Source organism: Lacerta agilis, chromosome 3 (genome assembly GCF_009819535.1).
Source record: "Lacerta agilis isolate rLacAgi1 chromosome 3, rLacAgi1.pri, whole genome shotgun sequence".
NCBI lineage: Eukaryota > Metazoa > Chordata > Lepidosauria > Squamata > Lacertidae > Lacerta > Lacerta agilis.
Window position 1 is genome coordinate 98384229 of NC_046314.1, and position 27047 is coordinate 98411275.

At 43.6% G+C, this 27047-nt stretch overlaps 1 protein-coding gene across 1 annotated transcript; it reads left to right on the forward strand.

Annotated features, from left to right (window-relative positions):
• The first annotated feature begins 5049 nt into the window (after window positions 1-5049).
• On the forward strand, window positions 5050-26899 carry SLC3A1 (solute carrier family 3 member 1). The gene is made up of 10 exons (XM_033144891.1): window positions 5050-5530; window positions 10711-10890; window positions 11458-11612; window positions 16257-16382; window positions 17998-18117; window positions 19252-19376; window positions 21485-21683; window positions 23745-23891; window positions 24614-24730; window positions 25949-26899. Exons 1-10 carry the CDS (start codon window positions 5104-5106, stop codon window positions 26387-26389), a joined length of 2037 nt encoding a protein of 678 aa, XP_033000782.1. The 5' UTR covers window positions 5050-5103; the 3' UTR covers window positions 26390-26899.
• The last annotated feature ends 148 nt before the right edge of the window (window positions 26900-27047 follow it).

Genomic DNA, 27047 nt, shown 5'->3' on the forward strand with positions numbered 1-27047 from the left:
GCAAGGTACACATTGCTGAAATAAGGAACACAGGCCTTCTGGTTACTTGGGTTTCTCACATTGTTTTCACCTTGGCAAATGTGGCACTACATCAAACAGCGTGGTAGCCTATAAAAATCATTGATGCCAGTCATACTCACTGAAGGTTCACAGTTCCTCTGAAAAGTAACATGACACAGTCCACTTAAACAGGATTATTTTGTTCCTGCCATGGATGATGATCCAGTCGTATTCCTTATACGGTGAAATGTTATATCCTCCAAAGCTACCAAATAACAAATGTCATCGATCAATCACATAAAGCAGTTTTCAAGTTGGGTGGCTGCAGCAGGGTCATATTCAAGTCAAACATACTTCATACATCAAACATGCATCAAACATGGGAATCAATATTCTATTGGAGTTTTGTGTTTTAGTTAAAAAGAAATCTAGGGGCATCCCTTAAAACTCCAGACCGTAATGTAACTATGGTCTCACTTAAGCAAAGAATTATTATACAGAAGAATGGTGCAAATTGGCATCACTTTGGCAAGGGAAGTCTTGCTTTGTTAATCTTGAAGTGTTCGTTGAAATTGACAATCAACTTCATTATGATCTGTTGGTGCTCTATGCTCAGATTTCCTTAGAGCCTTTCACAAAACATCTCGTAGTTGTTTAACCAATTACCTTTCTGTAACTTGACCTGTCCTGCAATTGCTAGCTTGCCTTCCAAACACAAGAAAATAATTTTTTTCTGAATTAATCTGAATAGAGAGCAAGAAGACTGGATAATGTCATTGTGCCATAGACAGTAGGTGGCACTGGAGTTAATGTGTGCTTGTGCCTTTGCAAGCTCACCTCCCAACACCCCCAGATGCATGGGTTGCTGTCTGAAAGGGCTTTCTATGTGTGCTATGTTGAATGTGCTTAGAAACCTGGCAAGAGAGAGCCCTGATTAATCAGGCTTCTTGATTGCAGAGAGGTTTCTAATTCATCGGAACAGAAGGAACTTTGACACCACCTTCAGGAGGTCTGAAGAGGTGACCACACACCCAGGGATGTTTGCGGGTGAGGCCTGCACGTGCACCCTCTGCTCCAATCCACAGTATGTGGTATCTTGATAGAGTCTGGAGTTTCCTGTCTCTTCTCTTACTGGAGAGAGGCAAGTTCTCCTGTGTCTTAGTCTGTACTCACAATCATTAATTTCAAAATAGATTCATAGTTGTTTCTGAGGAAGACCACACAACATTGCAGACCACTGGTTCTCCAGAGCAGTTTTGCACAGCTCGGATACTTTCCGGCAGTGCCTTGGATACAAGGAAGGGGCAATTTGTGTTCACTGCATACGGGATGGGAAGTCATCAGTTGGGTAATCCCCTTGGTCATGGAGCAGCTACCAGACTGGGACTACTGAAAACAGTAGGAGGGGTGTTTGGAGACACTGGTCTGCGAACAGGTGGCAATGTTGACATTGTGTGGTTTGGCATCACCCTCTGGAATCCCCAATACCTTAACTTCAAAGCTGGAATTGGAAAAGATGAAGCATCATGTCATAAGGGAATCACATGAGCCTACCTGTTCACAAATAATTGTAGAGTTGGAAGGGACCCTGAGGATCATCTAGTCCAACCCCCTGTAATGCAGGAATATGCAGCTGAGAGAAATGTGAATCTACATAGATAGTTAAGAGCTGGATCAAGTTTCAGCTTGGGGGGGGGGGATACAACACCAGAAGACTTTCACTTAACAGTCAGTACCCAAATAGTTTCCAGATTGGATGTCTTGAGCAGTTTCTCACAAATACCGGTAACCTCGGACGAACCAGAGTGCTTAGCAGAGTACATTTTCCACATTATGTCAGATGTGCCTTCTCAGTAGTTGTGCCCGTCCTGTGGAGTGCCATCCCATCAGATGTCAAAGAAATTAACAAATATTTGACTTTTAGAAGTGGCCTGGCCAGGGTATGGGGAATTGGAGATACTACTCCAAATTATGAGAGTTTCTATAACTGATACAAATCTCTGCAAGAGCTACCATAATTAGAGCCAGCATAGAGATTTCCTACCCAACTTGAAGAAGGCAGGGTAGACTCCAAATTACTTTGCAAGGAAAACGTGGAACACAGAGTTCATAGAATCAGAATTTGTAGAGTTGGACAGGACCACCAGGGTCATCTAGTCAAACCCCCTCCAATGCAAGAACATTTTGCCCAATGTGGGGCTTGAACCCATGGCCCTGAGACGCGGGTTGCAAGCTCATCTCGCTCTATAGGCCGAGGGAGCCAGCGTACAGCTTCCGGGTCATGTGGCCAGCATGACTAAGCCGCTTCTGGCGAACCAGAGCAGCACACGGAAACGCCGTTTACCTTCCCGCCGGAGCAGTACCTATTTATCTACTTGCACTTTGACGTGCTTTCGAACTGCTAGGTGGGCAGGAGCTGGGACCAAGCAACGGGAGCTCACCCTGTGGCAGGGATTCGAACCGCCGACCTTCTGATCGGCAAGCCCTAGGCTCTGGTTTAACCCACAGCACCTCCTATTCACAGCCATAATTCCCAGAGTTCCCTGTGTTTGTTAAACAACTCTTATGAAAGAATGAAAAATACATCTTGTTTGTTTAGAAAAGAGCCGCTTACTGCTGCTTCTCCCCTCCCCTCGGGGCAAGATGGTCCTTCAGCCACCCATGTAGTAGCAGTTGCACTGAATAGTTATTGGGCAAAAGGAGGCAGCCAGCAAATGTGAGCAGCCATTTATTGGCAGGGGAACGTGTATGCTATTCAGAAAAAGATCCAATCCATCAAAACATTCAGGGCATAAACAACCTTTGCACGGTCTGAGTAATAAGCACAATAGAACCTTGGAACAATTCTGCACTTAAAAGGGGGGGCACACTTCTGCATATAAAAAAAAACTCCTTACATGTAATAAATTAGTATAGCAGAGAGATTGCTTTCACTGTAGCCATCTCGGTATGTGCTACTTTACTCATTGAAGGGAGAATTTAATTTTAATTTTTAGCTTTGTGGAGCTGCGTATAAGGAAAGTTATGCATGCAGAATTTTGCCCAGATGAAGCAGGAGGGGAGAGTGCTCTTGCGCTTGGGTCCTGCTTGTGGGGAAGAACTTACCGATATTCCTGGAGAGCTAGGAACTCTCTGCGCCTTGGGCACACCCACAACTTCTGCCCAACTGGTAGATCATATTTTGTACACATGACAGACAGTGCAAAACTCAAGTGGAAAACCACCCACCCACCCCCACTGCTGCTGCTGCTGGCATTCTATCTGCACAATTGCTTTTGCGGTTTGCTGGCTTAGTTTATTGAGGGCTTGAGTTTTCTGTAGGAAGGGAGAGGCGGAGTTAGGGTGCCCTGGCCTCCTCACCCTGCTGCCAAACTCACATGTCTTAAAAAAACAAGGCTATAAGAAGAACTTGCTGGATCAGGCTGGTGGCCCAACTAGTCCAGCATCCCATTTGCAAAGTGGACAACCCAATGCCTGTGGAAAACTCAAAAGCACGAGAGCGCTCTCCCCTCCTGCTTGTTTTGAGCCAAATACTGCCTGCATCTCTTTCCTTATAACTCCACAAATAAAAAGGGCTAAAAACTTAATTTTTTTAAAGTTACAAACTTAGGGAACTGGAATGTGGCTATGACCCTGACAAGAATAAATATGATGTAGAAAGCAATGGAAGGAAGGTAATAATAATAATAATAATAATAATAATAATAATAATAATAATAATAATAATAATTAATTGTTTGTTTGTTTGTTTATACTCCGCCCATCTGGCTGGGTTTCCCCAGCCACTCTGGGCAGTTCCCAACAGAATATTAAAAATGTGATGTAACATCAAACATTAAAAACTTCCCTAAACAGGGTTGTTCTAAAAGTCAGATACAAGTAGGTAGCCGTGTTGGTCTGCCATAGTCAAAACAAAATAAAATAAAAAATTCCTTCTAGTAGCACCTTAGAGACCAACTAAGTTTGTTCTTGGTATGAGCTTTCGTGTGCATGCACACTTCTTCAGATACACTGAAACAGAAGTCGCCAGACCCTTAAATATAGTGGGGGAGGGGTATTACTCAGAAGGGTGGTGGGAATGGGTGATCAGCTGATAGGTGTGGAAAACCTAGTCAGATAGTTCTTTATTTCCTTGACATCTGATAGGAGTATGTTCTACAGGGCGGGCGCCACTACCGAGAAGGCCCTCTGCCTGGCTCCCTGCAACCTCACTTCTCTCAGTGAGGGATCCGCCAGAAGGCCCTTGGCGCTGGACCTCAGTGTCTGGGCTGGACTATGGGGGTGGAGATGCTCCTTCAGGTATACTGGGCCGAGGCCATTTAGGGCATTAAAGGTCAGCACCAACACTTTGAATTGTGCTCAGAAACGTATTGGGAGTCAATGTATTTCTTTCAGGACCGGTGTTATATGGTCCCAGTGGCCACTCCCAGTAACCAGTCTAACTGCCACATTCTGGATTAGTTGTAGTTTCTGGGTCACCTTCAAAGGTAGCCCCACACAGAGCGCATTGCAGTAGTCCAAGTGGGAGATAACCAGAGCATCCACCACTCTGGCAAGAGTGGTTAGATTAGAGTGAACGAGAGAGAAAAAAGTGTGGTTTGCCCACATTCCCGAGTTCTGGGCAATGAATTTCTTCTCCCACCCAGCGAATGCCAACAGCAGGCATTCAACAGATGCAGCATTTTCCAGCAAGGTGACCCATCGGGCAGAGGCCTTGCTTGTTGTTGAACGGCTGCCTGGCATGCAAGTGTTAAATGCACACAAGCCTTGCCCAGAAGTGGCCGCCTTCAAGTACCTCCATTCCTGAAGCGCTAAGCTATTTTCTTTTGAAGTCTGGTTGGCATGAGCTGAAGCTTTGTTCTCTTGCAACATTTTGCCCCTCAGCGAAGAAAAGTCTTTTGTGCAGAGTGGGAGCCCTTAATGCTCTTAATCCGGGTCAGACTTTGGACTGGTCGCTCAGGTTTATTTTTAAACCAGGGATTAGTGACACTTCCTCGTTTCACCGACCAAAGGTTTTTCCTCTCCCCCCCCCCCGGCCACCTGCCCCACCTTCTTCCAACTGCACCGAGTCTTCTGAGAGGGGTGAGAACAGACTGAGGCAAAATGGTTGGCAAAGAAGATAGGGCCATCTCTTTTGAGCTGGGGCAGAATGAAGGCATCGAGAACAATGGGTTTGTTCAAAGCGAGGAGCTGGAGGAAAAGGAGGCCGATGCCACAAGCCAAGATGGGTTGCCAAAAACATGTACTCTTTTCATAGAGTCTGGAATGGCGGAAAAGTTACCAGTGAGGCCTTATGCGGGGATGCCCAAAGAAGTGCTCCTCCAGTTCTCATCTCAAGCACGCTACAGAATTACCCGGGAGATACTTTTCTGGTTGATCATTGCATCCTCACTGGTGCTTGTGGCAGCTACGGCTGCCATTATTGCCCTGTCCCCCAAATGCCTTGGCTGGTGGCAAGCCAGCCCCATCTACCAAATTTACCCTCGGTCGTTTAAGGACACTGACAGCGATGGCAATGGCGATCTCAAAGGTATGTGTGCCAAACCTCTTTTATCTTCTGTTTCCTTGCATTTCTATTCCGCCTTTCTTCCATCGTGGTTCCCAGACAGTCACTACCTGGACTCACAGCTGAGTCGGCAAGATGGTGGTCTCACAGGCTATAAGAATATATCTCAGCCTTTTCTTTCTTTCTTTTTATAAATCTTGTTTATTCAGTTTTACATTCTACATTTGAATTAAAACATTAATCATAATCATCCTCATTTAGGATTCTCCAAATCCTTAAGACTTCCTGCCCCCATGGTTTCCATTATCAAACATTTCCTACTGTATCAAATAACTTCTCTATTTTTCTTTCAGTAATCTATTTTTACCTTAGTTTTAAGTACATTACAAGCATTACTCAAATCCTGCCAAAGTTTTTAGTTGTTTACAGTGTTCCGTATCTTAACCTTTTCTGTTCTAGTCAAAGTAATGGAGAATGAGATTTCCTGACCCAGATTTTTTTTAAAAAAAGATGTATCTTGAAGCTTTATTGCCTAAAATTGTGGACATATGTCCCACTCTATGAGACAAGGAAGTTATAAAATAAGGGACCTTGCAGGAAAGGAAATCAGGTGGAATGTTAAATCATAATTTCAACATTAAGCCACTTTCACACCGTACCCTTTTTAAAGCATTCTTGTGCCACCATAACAGTTGTGGTTTCTTGCAAAGTACCCTGAGAAATGTAGTTAAGGACGCTGAGAGTTGTTAGGTGATTCCTGGCAGTGCTACCATTCCCAGCACCCAACTACAGTTCCCAGTATTATTTGAGGGAAGCCATGGCTGTTGAAATGATGTATTGCAGGGGTCAGCAACCTTTTTCAGCCGTGGGCCGGTCCACCATCCCTCAGACCATGTGGTGGTGGGCTGGACTATATTTGGGGGGGGGCATGAACAAATTCCTATGCCCCACAAATAACCCAGAGATGCATTTTAAATAAAAGGACACATTCTACTCATGTAAAATCACACTGATTCCCGGACTGTCTGAGGGCCGGATTGAGAAGGCGATTGGGCCAGATCTGGCCCACAGGCCTTAGGTTGCCTACCCATGGTGTATTGTAAGGTGCAAGAGATGTGACTGTTGGCAGTGGGGCAGCACCCCCCACTGCACCTGAAGGCGGCAGTCTAACTTGGGGGGGCGGGGGGGGGGTTGCAGGGTCAGCTCTGCCTTCCAACATCTCAGTGTGGTGTAGTGGTTAAGAGCAGTAGACTCATTATCTGGGGAACCGGGTTCGTGTCTCCACTCCTCCACATGCAGCTGCTGGGTGACCTTGGTCTAGTCACACTTCTCTGAAGTCTCTCAGCCCCACTCACCTCACAGAGTGTTTGTTGTGGGGGAGGAAGGGAAAGGAGAATGTTAGCCGCTTTGAGACTCCTTCGGGTAGTGAAAAGCGGGATATCAAATCCAAACTCTTCTTCTTCTTCTTCTTCTTCTTCTTCTTCTTCTTCTTCTTCTTCTTCTTCTTCTTCTTCTTCTTCTTCTTCTTTCTTCACTGCTGCTTGCCTGCTGCCCACTCGGACAAACGCTGCAACAAAATGAACACACACCTTGTGAGCAGAGCGCTAGATGTGCTAGCACGGTTTCTGCTGGGAAGGCAAGTAGGCAAGACACACAGACAGACCACATGAGTAACAAGCACCCCTGCTACTTCTGGGAGTGCCAGGTCAAGAGGAGAGGGAAAGCTGAGTGTGCAAGATAGATTTGACCTATAAATCGGGGAAGCCTGGCAGAAATGGGTCTGGTTCACAGCAGCGAGTGTCCTTCACTGAAGTGCATGTGGATTTTCCTGCATTCATGTTGCAGGATTTATTTATCCACACAAACACATTATTCCCCCCCCCAAAAAAAAATAGCAAGCCTGGGGTTCTTCATATAGTCAATGCTGGCTGGGAAATGCTAATGAGTAAGGGGAGGACAGGTAAATTTAAAAAAGCATAGATGCACATGTGTAAAAATAGTATTTAGGGAATGAGGGATAAAAGCATTTGTAATTTTGAAGGCAACTGTTTCTCACTGTAAACGGAAAATCCCAGGTGTGGAACTGCCCAGGCACCTGGCCCTTGGGGATAAGCCCACTGGTTTCTGCGGAGTTAAATAAAAGAAGTCCAGCCACTGGAGCAAGGACAAGACAGGGTTTATTGCGCAATAGGTTACAGTCAAAACTGCACCCCCAGAGCAGCGTTACAAGAACTTTTAAAAACTCCTATCATATCCCAGAATACAGTTTGGAAACATCATTACTACGTCATGAAAGGGAAGGGTTACACATGATTAACATATAGGAAAAACAAGATTAGCATATGGGGGAAACAGAGCAATATCAGGGAGATAGCCCTGAGCCAATGTGAATTGGTGTTAAGTATTGGCAAGGATACCTTGAGCACTTATCTGGGAGAGAACAATGGGATTCCAGCTGAGGGATATTAGCCCAGTGGCTTCCTGAAGCACTCAGAGATTACCTGCTGAGGCATTTCCCTGTGCATGTGGTCTCTCACCTACTGGATCGTGGCGGAGAGATGGGTTCCCTTAAGGGCATCACTCCATACCCCAATGAGTTTGCACGGGAGGAGACTTTGCTTGGGTGATCCCCCCCCCCATAATTTCCGTAACATCTCTCACACCTCTCTCCTCACAATGCTGCTAGAGACCACCAGTGCACCTTCTCAAAAATATAGCCACTGCCTGCCTGCCTGATATGGAGCAAGTAGACTAACTGGTCAGACTAATCTAGCTCCATATCAGACAGACAAACAGACAGACAGACAGACAGTGGCTCTGCAGGGCAAGTCCTCCGATTGAGAAGATATCTGGGACCTCTTGCCCAAAGAGCAATGTTTTCTGCCACTTTGCTATGGCTAGATAAGCCTCCTGGGGAAAGTATGAGTGGCACAGCCCAGCTAGTGACAATCTTTGTGGGCTGGTAAGGCTTATTCATTTCCCCCCAAGGTACATAATGTTAATCCTCCAAACCCCTAAGACCAAGGTACGAAGGGATGCCTTAAGGCTTCCTCTGTATGTTGTTGTTGTTTAGTCGTGTCCGACTCTTCGTGACCCCATGGACCAGAGCACGCCAGGCACTCCTGTCTTCCACTGGCTCCCGCAGTTTGGTCAGACTCATGCCAGTTGCTTCGAGAACACTGTCCAACCATCTCATTCTCTGTCGTCCCCTTCTCCTTGTGCCCTCCATCTTTCCCAACATCAGGGTCTTTTCCAGGGAGTCTTCTCTTCTCATGAGGTGGCCAAAGTATTGGAGCCTCAGCTTCAGGATCTGTCCTTCCAGTGAACACTCAGGGCTGGTTTCCTTAAGAATGGATAGGTTTGATCTTCTTGCTGGGACTCTCAAGAGTCACCTCCAGCCCTGTATAGCCCTGCCTTTTTACTGAGGGCATGAATTGGAAGTCTACTCCAGGGTCATCCACTTTCAGAGGTGAGGGCTGTGTGGTGTTCATACCATACATTAAAGCACATCTCCCCGCTCCCAAGAATCCTGCAAACTGTAGTTTGTTAAGGGTGTTGGAAATTGTAGTTCTGCCATAGGTAAACTACAGTTTCCAGGATTATTTGTGTGGGGAACGTGCTTTAAATGTGCTTTCAATATGTGGTGTGTATGAAGCCCAAGTAGCTAATGAGGGCTGTGCCTCTTCTTGGCACCTCCTTTCTGTTCTTTTTGGTGTTAAATCAAGACTGGTTTATTTGAAAGAGAAATAGATCATTATGGGACGGTCCATTTCTGGCTAGCAGCATTAGCCTTGCTGATGTCGGCTGCATTTTGCAGAAGTGGGAGGTGCATATTTTGAATAAACACTCAAAAATATTTGGTAAGAAATATAAGGTAAGAGCTGCAGCTCACTGCTTTTCATTTTCTGGAATGCAATGTCAGATGACCCCAAAGCTACTAGGCAACTGTTTGTATCGGAAGAATGTGTAGCAGCTCTGATTCAGGAGAAGATAAAAAGAGGTTTGGGAACTGGAAGAAGAAGAACAGTCATAGTGAAGGCAAAAGGCAGTTTACCTAACGGAAAAGAGAAAGTTGGACTTTGGCCCTGAAATTATTCTTATAGTCTTGTGTATTAGAAATCTTTCCAGTTAATGTTCCATGAAATGAAAAGATCCTGGAAGGGTGGTTTGGGGGTTGCTATTTTTAAATACCCTACATTCCTAATGAAGAAAAAAAAGGGGGGATAGCTATTCTCAGACAACACCATAGCTTCCTGGGAATTATTTATTCTGCCATTGAGACTTGGACCCCCTTGGTCAGTGTTTAGTTAACTCTGAATGGGAGGACATTTCACATGCTCTCATCCTTCCCCAAAGAGCCTGCTGCCAAGTTCCATGGCTACTGGTAATGCTAATCCATCTTGCTCCTTCTGTCTCTGGGACTGGCAATCCAAACACTGGATTTTATTTATTTGCTTGCAACATCCTGCCTTCCTTCCACCATGGAACCCCAGTGGTCTACAAGGGGTTCCCTGGTGGTCACCCATCCACTATCCACAGCCAGACCTGCTTAGCTTCAACAAGGTGGTGACCCCACTTGCCTTCAGACCACACCCTAAGATGGCCCACTCCAAGATTAAGGAGAGGCTTCCTATAAGTATCTCTCATGCGTTATAACACTTGAACAAGTTAGGAACAACAGCAGTTCCAAACCTTACCCTATGTTATTGATATTGGATTTTGGATCATGTGAAGCAAGAATGGAAGGAAGTTTACTTAAGCAGACTTTCCTGCCTCCTCCTTTCCATCACAGCTGTCTGTAGTCTCTAAAAGCTGCTTCAGAGGTCTGGGAGATCTTCCAGAATGGGATGGTACTGAACATAAGGAGCAGCTTGCTAAAGGAGTGGGGAAACTGGCCAAAATCAGATGAATGGAATGGAATATCCTGGAAGAGGTCCTAGCAGGTTGGCTGGTTCAAACACAAGGCAGGAGCAACGTTCTGCAGTGCAGCATTAGTTGTTGTTGTTAGTTTTTAACCCACCTTTCATTCAAGGAGCTTGAGGCAGTGTAAATGTCCCCCCCTCCCCCCACAACTCATTTGGTCCTCATAACTATCCTGTAAGATGCAGAAGGAGTGAACTTTGCAAACCATCAAGAATTTGAACCAGCTAACCCCACTGGTTGTTACGGCAGTTTGTTCCTTCCCCTTTATTTTCCCTACCTAGGTATCCAAGAAAAACTGGATCACATCCAGTATCTAAATGTAAAAACAATCTGGATCACATCTTTTTACAAGTCTGCCTTACGAGATTTGGGATATGGCATAGAAGACTTTCGAGACATTGACCCGATGTTTGGAACCATGAAGGATTTTGAAAACCTGGTTGCAGCGATACACGATAAAGGTTGGCTTTGCTCTATGTTTCATTCTGGATTTCATTTCATTTGCTGTTTTTATGTGCTTTGATATTTCCCCCTCCCCCTTAAAATTATAAAACCGTATAGAAATGAAATGGAATGAATGAATGATGATGATACATCCCAACTGGTTTGCTCACTTATTGATAACAGAATTAGCCATTAAGTTGCATGTGGAATGATCTCTGCTGCTGCTCATCCAACAGGGAGCGAGGAAGATCCATTCTGCAAAAAGTTTATTGGATCCAAGCTATGTTTTACTTGATATTGTGAAACGCTTAGTAGTTTTTATTAGATGCTAATTAACTCCACTGGTCTTCGGGACAGGATCTTCACAAGCCCTTTCAGCAATTTTTGGTAACAATTTCCCCCAATTTGGTCACATGGTTCAGCTCAGTAATCTTTGCAATAAACTTTTACAGTTGACAAGCAAGATTATCCCCCATCTGCTATTGTGCACCTGTCCAATCAAAGCCAAAGACTTAGTTCTCTGCTAGGAACAACGCAGGTGTGTGCAGTTTGACAGGCTGTTTTTTTGCATCCTCTTGCACAAGGTTTGAAAGTGATAATGGATCTAATACCTAACCACACAAGTGACAAGCACAACTGGTTTCAGCTTAGTCGCAATCGGACTGGAAAATACACGGATTACTACATCTGGCATGACTGCACATATGCCAATGGGACCACCAAACCACCAAATAACTGGGTGAGTACAGGACTCCGGTAGCACAAAAATAAACAAACAAAAAATGCAGCAATGTAGGCATGAACCTCACACCATGTGGTTCAAACAGTGACCAAACAGAGAGGCCTGGTGAGCTGTAGGCCTATTTGGTTCCTGAGCCTGAGGTTCTCCACCCGTTATACAGTAAGGTATAACGATGAGAAGCAATGTGCTTCTGAATACCAGTTGTTGGAAACCGCAAGAGGAGAGAGAGCTCTTGCGCTCAGGGCCTGATTGCAGCATCTGGTTGGCCACTGGGGAAAGAGGATGTGAGATTGGATGGGCCCTTGCCTGATCCAATAGTATTGGTCTCCCTTTTCCCCTCAATGATATACAGCCTCCTTGCTCTTGCAAACAACCTCTGCTTTGATCACAACAGCTCAGGTTTCCCCGTAAATGCCATTCATATTTTAGGTATGTCTGGCTGTAGCAGGTCTCCTCTTATGTAACCTGATTTCATTAGGACTGCTATTAACATATGTATAATATATATAGACATAATATATATAATTTGCTAAGCAGTGTTACTGTAATAGTAACTTCAGCTAAAAATGAGAACACAACCACACACAACAACAACAACAACAACAACAACCACCTTGAATTGTGAAATCACATGGTTACAGAATACTTTGTTCCCGAAAACGTTGGCTGGAAACAAAAGTACACTGACTGCAGTAGAATGCTCTATCAATTAAGAGTTTAGTCCTGTGCACACTTACTCGGGAATAAGTCAAAGGGAGTGAATTCTGACTAAACACTTTTAGGATCAAGCTGTTAATCAGTAATAGCATTTTAAGCGTTGTGATGTTATTAAACTGCAAGCATTTCCAAACAAACAAACAAACAAACAGATGTGCAATTCAGCTTCTTATGAGATATTTTGCCCTCCCAAGCACACATGTGTCACGTAAGTGATTTGGTTGTTGAAGCGATAGATGCTGTTGCTTGTCTTCCACTTCGTTTGATCTTAATTCTTTTTCGAGTCTGCTTTCCTTGCTTGCTTTCGGCCTCTCTCTGTAGAAACCTGTTGGCAGGAAGGGACACATCTCGCATGGCTAGTTCATTGTGACATACCCCTTGTTCCAGTGGGCATGCCACCCCAGGAGCCTCCTCATCACAGCTGTCTCTTCCCCCTGCCAAACATGACATCAGAATCAAACAAACTGGCTCATTGTTAGATCACTCTTTTCTGTTTCTGTAATGCAAAGATGTCAGACACTGGTTTCACTAGGATGAAAACTCTGCTCTCATTCCCCACATTTTAATCCGAGGCTGGAGCAGTTTGGGAAGCGGCTGCAGAGAACAGTTTCAGAAAACACCGCCCTGTTTTGCCGTAAAATGCCTTTCAATGTGTTTCAGGCCAGAGCACAAATTGTGATTTCGGCAAACAAATCTGTATTGAGAAGTAATTTTATTTTAAACATTTTGCCCTGAAGTGTGCTTGCACTTTGTAAAACGAGCTTTACAAACATAGGAAGCTAATGGAATATTTGGTGTCATGTTGGAGGGGATGCCAGGAGGTGTAAATATGTACCCTTTCTTTGTTGTTGGCAAAGGGTGTTTAAGGAGATAACAGAAATCACCGGGTTGGTATCTCACCCCAGTAAAATTAGTTATTAAAAAATACTCAAATCTCTGTTGGAGATGTAAAACAGAGGTGGGGACAATGTATCATATGTGGTGGTGGTGGGGGGTGCAAGGTGGTTAAACAATTTTGGATCATGGTACATGAAGAACTTAAAAAGATATTTAAAAGTTCAATTTCCAAAAAGCCGGAAGCATGTTTGCTGGGCTTAGTATCCAGCGACATCCCCAAGGACAAAAGGAATGTATTCCTTTATGCAACAGCGGCGGCTAGATTATTAGTGGCAAAAAACTGGAAAACAGGAAAAAAATACCAGAATTATTAGAATGGCGAGCCAAAATCTGTGAATTTGCCGAGATGGCAAAGTTAACAGCGACAATCAGAGGCTGTCCTAGTGTCCTAATAATAATAATAAAAAAACTCACAAAGAGTGGGAGTGCGTAAAGGAATACATGGAAAGATCTGGTTTCAAATTTAATATGCGATAGCTAAAAGCTGCAAGGATACAAGACGATATCATAATCTATACGGAACAACAAATACAAATCTTAGTTAATGCAATGAGAAATAACATAATGTAGATGGGATCGCACATGGGTGAAGGGAAGTAACAGGTATGTGGGGAGGGAGGTACTGTATAGGGTAGTATTCAGAAAATTGTTAAGGATATATATGGGATTTAAGAGGCCAAGAACAAGGAGTTACAAGGAGGAGACTAACATTAATGAATAGTAAAATAAGGAAATCTGAGAAGAATTTGGTACAAATGAAAACATATGAGTCATGTTTTAGCTTGTATTTTGGTTTATTTTGGCTGTAAAGTTTTCTGTTGTAAAGACTGTATATAAAATGAGTTCTGCGTAAACATCAATTAAAAAAGAAAGAAAGAAAGAAAGAAACCACTGGGTTAAAGCTGACTGAAAGTCCAGAAGTGGCATTATTATCAATTTACAATGGGGTGGAAGGTTCGCAGGCTATGAAGGACTTGCTCACAAATTTATTGACAGCTGCATGCATTATTGTAGCTAGCAAGTGGAAGGGGCAAGCAGAATATAAAATGGAAGAACGATATAAAGAAGTGTGGGATATAGCTTTTAATGATAAATTAACACGTGCCATTAAGGTAAGATGGGGGATATGCAGGAGAAGTGATTTTGAGGAGATATGGAGGGTGTTTGTAGAATTTGTACTGTTAAAACAGAAAGGGGTCAAACCATCGCAAGACATTTTGGGAGGTTGGATAGTTACAATGGAATGGTCTTGGTGGTGGGGTTCACATTTTTACCCTTATTTATTTATTATTATTACTTTGTCAAAATAAAATTAAAAATTAAAAAAAACAAAAATTAAATTAAACCAACCAACCAACCAACATAGGAAGTGGCTTTGTCTGAGTCGGAGCATAGGCAACATGCCTGCTTCCAGATATTGCTGGACTGCTGCAACCCCCATCTACATTGGCTACCCCTGGTCGACACTGACTGGGAGTGGGTCTCTAGCATTTCAAACAAGGATCTGTCCCAGCCCCATCAGGAGATGCTAGAGAATGAAGCTGGAGCCTTCCACAAGAAGAACAGATGCTCTTCAACTGAGCTATGAACCAAATATTTTGCATTATGTTTCTAGATTACAATTTAGCAAATTACATCTTTAGAGCCAAAAAACTATTTAAAAACGAAGGATTTGAGCTGCTAAGGATTTTTGAAAATAGAGCACCAATAGCCCCCCTTGCAGCTCCCGGAAGAGCTAAGACGCGAGGCGTGGAGGATCAAAAAGGGAAAGAATTCAAACAACAAAACAGATATCAAACGAGCCAGTGGGGCCACTGTTTACAAGACCCATTAATTGCAAAAAGAAAAGATATAGCCGGTGCTGACTCTCAATTTGTGACAAGAGACAATGAGGACTCTGTCTCTGAGGAGGAACAAGTTCTAATAAACCGCTTCTGGTCACTACAGTCTCTGGCTCAAAATGAAATCTTGGAAAGATTAGATTTACTTAGAAGTAGATTGGCCAAAAAGAACGAGCATAAGCTGACATCAGAGGGTCCACATCTGTGGCCCTTATCCCCCAACTGTCTAGTGGTTAAACATTTGGGTTTTTTTAAAAAAAAATCATTGGCTTATATATAAATAAAATTAGACCAGACTGTTGTGTTTTCCTGTTGCCCATTTTGGACGTTGCCCCTTTGGGCGACTATTTGATTTAATTGTCGACTTTTATGATAAAGATGCAAACCAGAAAAAGTCGCGCATAAGACAAGGTGGCAGCCCCATGCTGAGTTCTTGACTTGTCCACCCCACTCCCCAAATAAACATTATTTCCCATGTAATTTGATTATTTGCATTTATTGAAATGCCTGTATGCCACCTTTCTTCCATGAATGGCACTCACAGCAGCTCACACACACACTTCCAGTGCATATTTTAACATACAGAAGAAGAAGAAGGGAGAAGGAGAGCAGAGGCGGTTTGAGGGTCGCACTGGGTGCCGAGCTGCAGCTGGTACCACAATAATGCTGTAGAATGGAGCAAGACAGGTGGGGATGCTGAATCTCCGGCAACCCTGGATGCCAGTAGCTATCCAGGGCTATCTTTACTTTCCTTGAACGAGGCCCAGATTCCTCCAGTTAGGCCTGATTTGAGATTTGGGCCTCGGCTGAATTTAATGTGCATCGTTAATTATAACAACAATGACTCTAAGTAGTCTCAGTTACAGGTAGGTAGCCGTGTTGGTCTGCCATAGTCAAAACAAAATAAAAATAAAAAATAAATCCTTCCAGTAGCACCTTAGAGACCAACCAAGTTTGTTCTTGGTATGAGCTTTCGTGTGCATGCACACTTCTTCAGACACCAATATCTGAAGATATCTGAAGAAGATATCTGAAGAAGTGTGCATGCACACGAAAGCTCATACCAAGAACAAACTTGTTTGGTCTCTTAAGGTGCTACTGGAAGGATTTATTTTTTATTTTTTTATTTTGTTTTGTCTAAATAGTCTTGACTTTTTAAAAAAGATCATGTTCCTTATGTAATCAGGTGAGCGTGTTGGGGAACTCCAGTTGGCAGTACGATGAAGTGAGAAACCAGTGTTACTTTCACCAGTTTGGAAAAGAGCAGCCGGATTTAAATTTCCGTAACCCAGATGTTGAGGAAGAAATTCACGTAAGTAATCAATTGCATTCTGATCACGAAGGAATGCCCATAGCGCTTGGATCATGCAATATGATTTGTTGATGCTACCTGTTTTGCTAATATATAACATATTGGGGAATAAGGAGCATGTTTAAAAAACTTGTTGATATCATTGCTTTATTTTATTTTTTTAAATAGCTAGCTCTTCTAACAATTTATGAAGGGCTCTAGGTTGAATAATTATACTAAAACACTATGGAAGTGATCTCAAGTCCTTTATTTCAAAATCACTCTGTTGTTTCCAAACTGACCTTGAGTATGGTCCAGAGGATGCTAGTTGCACTTTGCTCCCATTGGAATCATGGTTAGTCACGACTAACTTCCCGTCCTGATTTCAACTCCTTCTGTCCAGATCTATACATCTGTTTTAGGTCAGTCCACTACCCTGATCCATGCAGAAAATCTCATCATAAGACCACAACTTCTATGACCACACATGATTATCACAAGGTAGTAATCTTCCTCTATTGAGTGTCCATTGTTGTTGTTCAGTCGTTCAGTCGTGTCCGACTCTTCGTGACCCCATGGACCAGAGCACGCCAGGCACGCCTATCCTTCACTGCCTCTCGCAGTTTGGCCAAACTCATGTTAGTAGCTTCGAGAACACTGTCCAACCATCTCATCCTCTGTCGTCCCCTTCTCCTTGTGCCCTCCATCTTTCCCAACATCAGGGTCTTTTCTAGGGAGTCTTCTCTTCTCATGAGGTGGCCAAAGTACTGGAGCCTCAACTTCAGGATCTGTCCTTCTAGTGAGCACTCAGGGCTGATTTCTTTGAGAATGGATAGGTTTGATCTTCTTGCAGTCCATGGGACTCTCAAGAGTCTCCTCCAGCACCATAATTCAAAAGCATCAATTCTTCGGCGATCAGCCTTCTTTATGGTCCAGCTCTCACTTCCGTACATTACTACTGGGAAAACCATAGCTTTAACTATACGGACCTTTGTCGGCAAGGTGATGTCTTTGCTTTTTAAGATGCTATCTAGGTTTGTCATTGCTTTTCTCCCAAGAAGCAGGCGTCTTCTAATTTCGTGACTGCTGTCACCATCTGCAGTGATCATGGAACCCAAGAAAGTGAAATCTCTCACTGCCTCCATTTCTTCCCCTTCTATTTGCCAGTGTCCATAATAAGGGCTAAAGTACATGTGGCATGCAGCCATGTCTTAAAAGATAAGAGGCTGCTTCTATGAAGAAAAAAACAGCTCCAGGAGAGGGAAATTTGTAGTGAATTAGCATAGAGAAGAAGCACAAAGGTCTTCACTTTCCACTGCAACTCCCTCCCTCCCTGTCCTTTTACAGACACTCCATGGACCACCTGAGTGAACCTTGCGGACCACGAATGGTCTGCAGACCACAGTTTGGGAGCCCCTGTTGTAGATCTCACAAGCGCCAGGAAGCGTGGCTAAAGGCCTGGGGTGATGGGAGTTGTAGCTCTGCAACATCTGCAGGGCCAAAGGTTCCCCACACCCTTTGGTGACAGAGCTTTAAGCCAATCTACATTTCTTTTACGAAACTCAAAATATATGAAATGTAATTGCTGTAGCTTCTGACATAACGCAAAACAATCCTGCCTCTTCTATTCGTTTAGGAGGTTATCAGATTTTGGCTCGGCAAAGGCGTTGACGGGTTTAGCATTAGTACTGTCAAATTCCTACTGGAAGCAACACATCTGAGAGATGAGCCTCAAGTCAATAAATCCCAAAATCCGGTAACGATTTTTCTCTTTTGTCCTCTTATGGGAGTACACATGGGTTCCTCACATTTTGTTAGTGGTGCTGTGTCTCTTTTTAATATATCAGTATAAGGTGTAATTATTGTCATTTCCAGTTCAAAGCATCTCATGCAGAAGGACTGGGAAAGACTCAGGCTAGCTCTATTAGCTGTCCTAACTGAATAGGCTCAGAGGCAGTTTATATTCTCAGAGGCAATGTGCCTCTGGAAACCATGTGTTGTGGACAAACGGGGTGTGTGTGTGTGTATGTGTTGGGTTCATGTCCTTCTTATGGCTTCCTAGGGGCCTTGCCACTGTTAGAATGCTGAACTAGATGGACCTTTGCTCAGATCCAGCAAGGCTCTTCCTACATATGTCCATATGGCCTCTGCCAGAGACCTTGGAAGGCTACAGCTGGGACTGGAAGAGATGGACCAGTGGTATTATTTAGCTTCAGATGTTCATGGGCACAGCCTCCAAGACTTTTGGAAAGCTATAGGACTCGGTTCTAGCTAGACATTCATGACCTCCTATAAACCATATATGACACCTTTGGTTCCATGATGGAAGAAAGGTGGGATATAAATGTACAAAAATATAAAAGGTAGTTTTAAATATTGTGAATTGTAGGAACTGACCTGATCAGCACCTGCTGGGCCAACGTATGGATTGGAACTTGGTCATCCATCGGTCTTTGTACTTCCTGAATGTTCTGATGCAGCTCTCATATTAAATGTTAAAATGTATTGGGGGGAAATACACTTAGAAATGTATTTTTAAAGAGAGAAAAATCTAAATATGTATTTAAAAGGGAAGTTTTGTTTTCACAAGGATTTTTTTTATTAAAAAATTGCAAATTAATGCAGAAATTGAACGGAATGGATTTATGAGCGTGTGGTGGTAAAAATGGTGCAGGCCAGAAATAGACTTTTTTTTAAAAAAAGAAGCACCCTAACTGCAGTTCTTTTATAACTTGCGGGAGTGGGGTGGGGAGAAGTGTGGTGGTATTCTAAAAGGACACCTTCTGAGAGGAACATTCTGGATTGCAGCCATTGTCTCAGATGTCCCTCTCTGGAAGGGCCTAGAAAGTTAGAAAGAGGAGTAATGACAAATATCCTATTGCTCTTGAAGGACACTATCACAGCCTATTCTGAACTGTATCACGACTACACCACCACCCAGGTTGGCATGCACGATATTGTACGCAGTTTCCGGCACACCATGGATAAGTACAGCAGTGAGCCTGGAAGATACAGGTAACATTACCACGACATCTTCATTTCTTATCCTTTTCTTATGATGGTAAGATCTAGGAAGCAGTCTGAAAACATTAGCAGGTAAGAGTGAATGTCCCCATCCCATCCCATCCCAGGAACTCGCTGGAACAATGTGCAAGAATGCCTTCTCTCATATAGACCTGGCGATCCACTAAGATCTTCAGGGGAGGCCATATTAGTTATGTCATGGCCTGCCAGTCAAGTCTAGCCTTTTAGGGCAAATGGGGCACTGCCCCACCAAACCCAGCCTGCTCTCAGCCAGCCCCCAACTACCCGCCTTCTTATATCCAGTCCAGCGGGCGGCGCTGGCTGCCCAGCTTCCTCCTCCTTAGGCCCTATCTGCGCTCGCTACTTTAAACAGCCATGGCTTTCCCCCAAAGAATCCTGGGATGTGTTGTCTGTTTAGGGTGCCGAGTGTCGTTAGGAGTCCCGTATTCCCCTCAGAGAGTTACAGTTCCCAGATTTCCCTGGGAAGAGGGGTTGACTGTTAAACCATGGGGATCTTTAGCTCTGTGAGGGCAATAGGGCCCTCCTAACAATACCTTGCACCCTTAACAAACTACAGCCTCCAGGATTCTTTGGAGGAAGCCATGACAGTTGAAGGAGATATAATACCGCTTTAAATGTGCAGTGCATATGGGGTTTTAGTCTCAGTGCTGCCCTTGGGGAGCTCAACAGGGAGGAGGATGGGGCCGCAAGGAGAGTGTGACATCATCTGGTGGGCTAAAGGTTAGCCAAAACCTGATACAGGTGAATGATCAGCCAGTTGTACTGTCAATGTGTATTCAAGTAAGTATGCAATCACGTGTTTTAATGATTTATCATTACAGTTCAGTGTCCAGTTGCAACTGGTCCTCCATTATTGATGTAGGGCTTGATAATCATAAGTATCGCATTAGCCTAAATTGAATGCTGGAATGCTGTGTTTTGGCACCAGCTGCACTCAGCGTCTGACTCCTGTGGAATCAGAACATTTTTGATGTTCAGTGTAGTTAACCCTTCCAGCTTATCTATTGAGAGGCCTATTGTGTTTGGCCGAGATTTCAGAGGCCCAAGTGAAATTACAGAGTTCTATCCATTTATTGACCAGAGTCCCCTTCCAATTATTTGCTCTTCTCAATGGTCCCTAGCACTATAAATTACTCTGGATGGGGGCTGAACATTTTTCAGTGTGGAACAATTCAGATATGGGAGAACTGAATTTCACCACAGACAGAGGAGATGCCTTAAGAGGCTTTTTGAGATAGATGTCAGTGCTTCCACCCCCTAGAAAAATAGGTGCCAGAACTCACCATGAAGTTGTTACAGCACATACCATGCTTTTTAACAAAAAAAGAGGAGAGGTGCCAGTACTGCGTACCCTTGAGTACCCCCGGGGGAGCACTGGATGTGATTCACTAGATCCCAACAATGGTACCATCAGGGCAGGAATTGGGGCAGACATCTATGGCTCCACAACAGAATGAGCAACAGCACCCCCTCAAATGCAGTTGTCTTACCATGTTTAGAAGTGAAATAACACACACTGCTATCTGAGGAGAGGAGCTCCCATAAGACGAACAAGTCCAGAGTCTTAAACGATCTAGCTATACCACTGGATGCAGTGATTTTAGGAGGGACTACAGTTCAGCAGAGTTTCTTGCTGGAGGAAGGACAGTGGGGTGGTGGGAAGGCATTTTTTCCTTGGTCACCCTTTCCCCCTTCAGTCCCTTGGGCCATCTCCTGTACTGTTATGGTAAAAAAAAAAAAAAGGTAAAGAGTTTTTAAACTGTTATGGATGGTCCACCAACTCCCTAAAGCTGCTTTTAAAGGGAACTCCCCCTCTCCTTCTACCTGTGGAAACATACCACAAGCATAACTCTGTTCATGCTGAGTCTGGATTCAGCCCAGTAATTGTTACAGTGCCTTGTAAGAACTCTGCAATGTAAAATGTAAATCATTATTGGGATTCAAAGAGAACCAGAGCCCGGTGTTTTATTATCAAGTCCTGTGGCATGTTATCCATTTTCCATTTTGTTATATCAAATGAATGCCACTTCTGAAAACCATGGGCAAGAGAACCAAACAGACGTTGTCCTCTTTTCAAGATTTATGGGCACGGAGGCAAATGACCATGACGACGTTGAGAGAACCATGATGTATTATGGGACACCTTTCATTCAAGAAGCAGATTTCCCTTTCAACTTTTACCTCATGAACATGCAAGAAATATCAGGAAGTGGCATTTTTGAAATTGTGTCTTTGTGGATGAAGAATATGCCGGAAGGCAAATGGCCGAACTGGGCGGTAAGCTTCTGGTGACGAAGGCTTATGATCGTCTCCCAGCTTGGCACACAACCTTTTATGACATTTGCAGGTGGCCAAATAATTGCTCATTTTATTTATTTAAACATATTTGCATCCTCTCTTGCCTTTAAATTTATTGCAGCATTATAGATATATTGGTCATCCCTTTATATGTCCACAAGTATTTTGTGAGGCAGAGTAAGACCAAGAAATATTTAAGAACATCCAGTAAGCTGCAGGCTTCCTAAAGATGGCTGCTTTTAACCTCTTCGCCACATTTCAAAGGTAGTATGCCATGTCCATTGGGCTGGCCCTACCATTTGGCAGAGTGAAGCAGCTGTCTGAGCCGGCAGATAGTGTTGGGGAGCGGGCAGGGAGCAGTGGTGATAAGTGGGAGGGCATTTCTGTCTGTCCCATGTTGCTTGTTCTGCATCCTCCAAGCTAGCCTACTGCCCTCTAGTGTGGTAAAGAATGATTTCCTGTCAGCTGCCAGTCCAGTTGACTTTGACCTTTGACTTCTGTATGTCAAAGGGTGGGGCTGCCATCTTGTCATTTGTCTCAGGATGAAAAGTGTCTTGGACTGGACTGGCTTTGGTTATACAATGGTGAGAGTGTGAGGTTTGGCAAAGGTTTCCCTCAAAAACCCTTCTGAGAATAAGATGTCAGTCCCATGGCTCCCTGGACTGAGGTCCAATAAATTGAAGCAACATGACAATCTCCCCTAGTACAGCAGGATACTGAAAACTTTTCAAATGATCAAAATGATGACACTGCGTTTGTATGTTTGTGCTCCATTTTGAACCTTTGTGAGAAAAAATTAGGTACCCTGCTGTTTAAATTTAATATTTTGTCGCACACGGTTTATTTGGCTTGGATAATTAGACTTCACCATTGCTTTGTATTTAGGGGCCTTGGAACAATTTATTCCCTCTGCTCTGCTGGAGCAAAATCTCGTTTAGCGGAAAGCAATATTAAACCAGCTTTATTGTGAATATTGAGTGCTGTGATTAAAAAAACATGTAAGCACTCAGTCAATATATAAAATAAAATATATTTCCGTGGAGGGCTATAGTCTAACAAAGTACTTCATAGTACAGGACATTAAAAAAGAAAGACAATGCTCATGGGAAAGGCAGACTTCACTAGTTCAAACAGTCATTAATTTCATACTGCTATAACAAGATATGGTTCAAACCAGGGTTGGGGAACCTCAGGTCAAATGCAGACTTCCAGGCCTCTTTATTTGATCTGCAGGACTCTCTCTAGGCCACACCCCCTTCCCAGGCCACGCCCCTTATTGTCCCTGCTCCTCTTGCCTGGCTGCCATGTGTCCTACTATACAAAGCTAAGACACATTCAACGTTCCACTCATTTTTTGTCTCCAGACACAGTAACACTCAAAGAGCCCCGTGGGATCAAGCCAAAGGCCTATCTCACACTCTCCCATACCTTGAAGGAGAAAACTGGGACACCACCTTCCCATTTTATCTTGTGAGAGAACGGCAGCCATTCTGGGCACCATGATCTTGCACCACAGTTTCCCCCTGAAAAAGTGTATTGGGGAGGGGCACGGTGCCCCAAAACATGCATTTTGGGGTGCTGCGTGAGATTGCAGCCCCGAAAAGCATGTTTTTTCCTGGGGGAAACCGCGCAAACTCGAAATGTCTGCCATTCTCTCGTGAGAAAAAAATGGGATGTCCTGGTTTTTCTGGGACACTCGCAGGATATGCTTTCTAGTCCAGCGTTCTATTTTCACGCTGGTCAGATGCCCATTGGAAGCCCACAAGCATAATTTGTGTGCAACAGCATTCTCCTCAACTTGGGATTCCTTGCAACTGGTATTCAAAGGAATATTTTCATTGTGGGTAGTAGCCATTGATAACCTTGCCCTCCATGAATTTGTTCCTCTTTTAAAGTCACCCACCATTGGCATGCAGCCCTCAGGTTTCCCATCAGGAACTGTGGCTTGTGGGTGGAGAAAACTATCCCATCCCTTATCTACATGGCTTTTATAGAGGTGGTGCCTTTTGAGTTTGATAAAACAGTATACTTTCCTGATAGGCTGGAGACCCCAACAGGGTTCGAATTTCCTCTCGGATTGGGAAGGAATACACAAATGTCATCAACATGCTTCTTTTAACTCTTCCTGGAACACCTACAACCTATTATGGTGAAGAAATTGGAATGGAAGATAGCACATCAGAAAACGTGAGTTTGGAAATTCTTGAATTCCACCCCCATGCAACAACCATGCTACTGAGGATGCTGCTGATGTTTCACCCTTTGTTGATGATCTTGACTTTCCCAGTGCTGTTAATTCCCCCCTCTCCAATGCCTGTGTTGTTCATGTTTCTCCTAAAACAGGATTGGTGGCCTTCCAGATGTTGTTGAACTATGACTGCCACCATCCCATGTTAGGGGCTGATGGAAGTTGGGAGCCCAAGAACATCAAGCCCAAGAGTGCTCATTATTGGTTCCTCATCAGCCTTGAAAAAAGTGACAACTGGGGTCCCACAAGGTTCTGTTCTGGGCCCGCTGTTGTTCAGCGTCTTTATAAACGACTTGGAAGAATTTAAAGAGGGACAAATGTTAGGTTCTGTACTGAGGCAGGAGTAACCAGCTGCACCAGTATAAGTTGGGGGACACCTGGTTTGACAGCAGTACATATGAAAAGGATCTAGGGGTGTTAGTAGACAACAGCTTAACATGAACCAACAGTGTGATGCAGCAGCAAAAGATAAAGCTAATGCTATTCTAGGCTGCATCAACAGAAGTATAGTGTCCAGATCAAGGGAAATGATAGTACCATTCTATTCTGCCTTGGTCAGACCACACCTGAAGTACAGGCATCCCCCCCCCCACTTATGTGCAATTGACTTGCGTGTGACCCTGTATTAGCAGTGAATAATGCCTTCTTGTTTTTTTTCAAGGCAACCTTTCCAGAAAAATCACCCATGCAGTGGGATGATACTCTTAATGCTGGCTTTAGTGAAGGCAACTCAACCTGGATACCTGTAAATCCTGACTATCCAAATATAAATGTGAAAGTAAGTATGGTGACTGAAGCACTTTTCTCTCTTGTTCAAATAAATTACAATTTTTTTTTAGCAGGGCCAGCATTATCAAGATACTTAAAAATGTAAGTGTGACAATCCAGCCCCAGTTTGAATGAGGCCCCCTCACATGCACAGAAGTAAAACTCAGGATGATTCCCAGAGCAGTGACCCTCTTTCCACATTCAGAGTTGATGGGAAGGAGTAGTTTTTCCTAAATTGGCTATTAAGCCTGAAACAAACTGTATGGGAAATCGGTGTGTGCTTATGCATTACACTTACCTAGGACCGGCAGACAATTAAATCATTTTAGGCTGCAATCCGAAACACACTTGTTTGGAAGTAAGGCTGCAATCCAAAGTTCCACTTACCTACAGTAGAAGCAAGCATCACTGAATTCAGTGGGACTTACTTCTGAGGTTAAGATGGCATTGGTGTACAGCAATTCTATACCTATTTACCTGGGAGTAAGCCCCATTGAACTAACTAGGGCTTACTTCCAGGTGGACATGTATAGGATCGCATGTAAGTTGATTCTAACATTTGCCTATTACTGATAACCTCAATATAGATGCTTTATCGCCCTATCAGAAAGAGTAAAGTATCTTACAATTTAATAAAGCAGCCACTCATTGCTGTAAGGAAATATTTTATCCTCCCTTCCATATTACAGTAATACAATCAATAGCCTGAAAAAAATTGAATGATGGTACCGGTACTTTTAACTCGAGAGCCCATTTGAGACCACAATAAGAAGGCGAATAAATAACTGGCAACTTTAACTATTAAAATTATGCACAGCACTTAAAATTGCCCCCCTCTGATCAATCAGCTGAAGTTTGTGCATAACGCTGCGCATAGGCCCAGAATGCACATGGTGTCTTATAGAGGCAACATATGCTCCCAAGGAGGTTTCAGTCTAAAATAGATAATGGGGAAACAACAAAGCAGGGAGAGGTTGACAAAGGCTGAGAGAGAAGAATGTGCAGAAGTGTCATTTGAAGGCAGCAGGTGAGGTGGCACCATGGGCAGGGAGGCAGTTCCATGCATAGGGGTGGCAAGGAGAAAAGTCATTGAAGGGGGCAGTAGACATTTGGCTGACTGAGGGTGGTAGAGTAGGAGCAGCAGAGGTCACAGGCAGGGATGGAATGAGAAATGATTTTACTTTCAGCATCTGAGAATTGACTAAAGGATGCAACCATTACATTACAGGAGCAAGAGAGTCAACAGAATTCTACACTCAACTTGTATCGAGAGCTCAGTTCCATTCGTGCCAACGAGCTTCCCATTTTTAGAGGATGGATGTGTTACGTTTGGAATGACACCGACGTCTTTGTATATGTGAGGGAACTGGATGGGTTAGATCAAGTGTTTATGGTGGTCCTAAATTTTGGACTGGAGACTGTAACAGATCTGCAGGGTTCGGTTCCTGGTATTCCCTCCGAAGCTACTGTAAAGCTAAGCACGAATGTTGTCAACAGTGGCAAAGTAGTAAATACCAAAGCAGTCGCAACTGAAAAGGGAGAAGGACTCATTTTGGAATATTGGACAAGTGAACCTGTCCACCAGATGGAAGCTTTCCAAGGGAAGTGTTTTGTTGCAGAAAAGGCATGCTATTCAAGTGCCTTCAATTTACTCTATGCGTATTGCTAAGTGGCAATGGTTTGTTCCAAATCTACGAGTTGTAATTTCTTTACAAAAGGGGCAGCAGCTTTGAAGGACCAAATTTGAATGCTGTGTTTAAATAGCTTTTGGGTGTGTATATGTGTGTGTTTTTAATTACTTGTTACTTGTTTGCCAGCTGTCCAAAAATGGAAAACTTTACAGAATTTGGAACCTTGCACTTTGGCACAAAAATGTTTGGAACGCTGCTGTATCTGAAAAGATCACTTGTCAAGTTCGAGCGCTACAGGGTACAGCTAAGCATGATGCTTTTCATGCTATTTGGTGAAATTACATTATATACATTAATACGCACCACTTGCAGTGACACTCGGAGGCCTCCCTTGAGATTTGGAACTCTCAAAATGACCTTTTTATGTTGTATTGGATTGGATTGTACCATCCACGCTCCCTTTTCTTGACAGTTGTATTGTGTTTCTTGGTTTTTTATTTTTCTCTCCTAGGTTCTATACTTTGACTTTAAAAAGCCAATAAAAATGACTAAAGAAAAGTAAAAAAAAGAAAACCTGTAGCAGGTCATTTTGGGGCATCACTGTCTCCACTTACTTGCAATATCGGAAATAATTTCACGCACTGAGCAGCGGCTGGACTAGAATTAGTTCCCACGTCTCTTCCAACTATGAGTCTG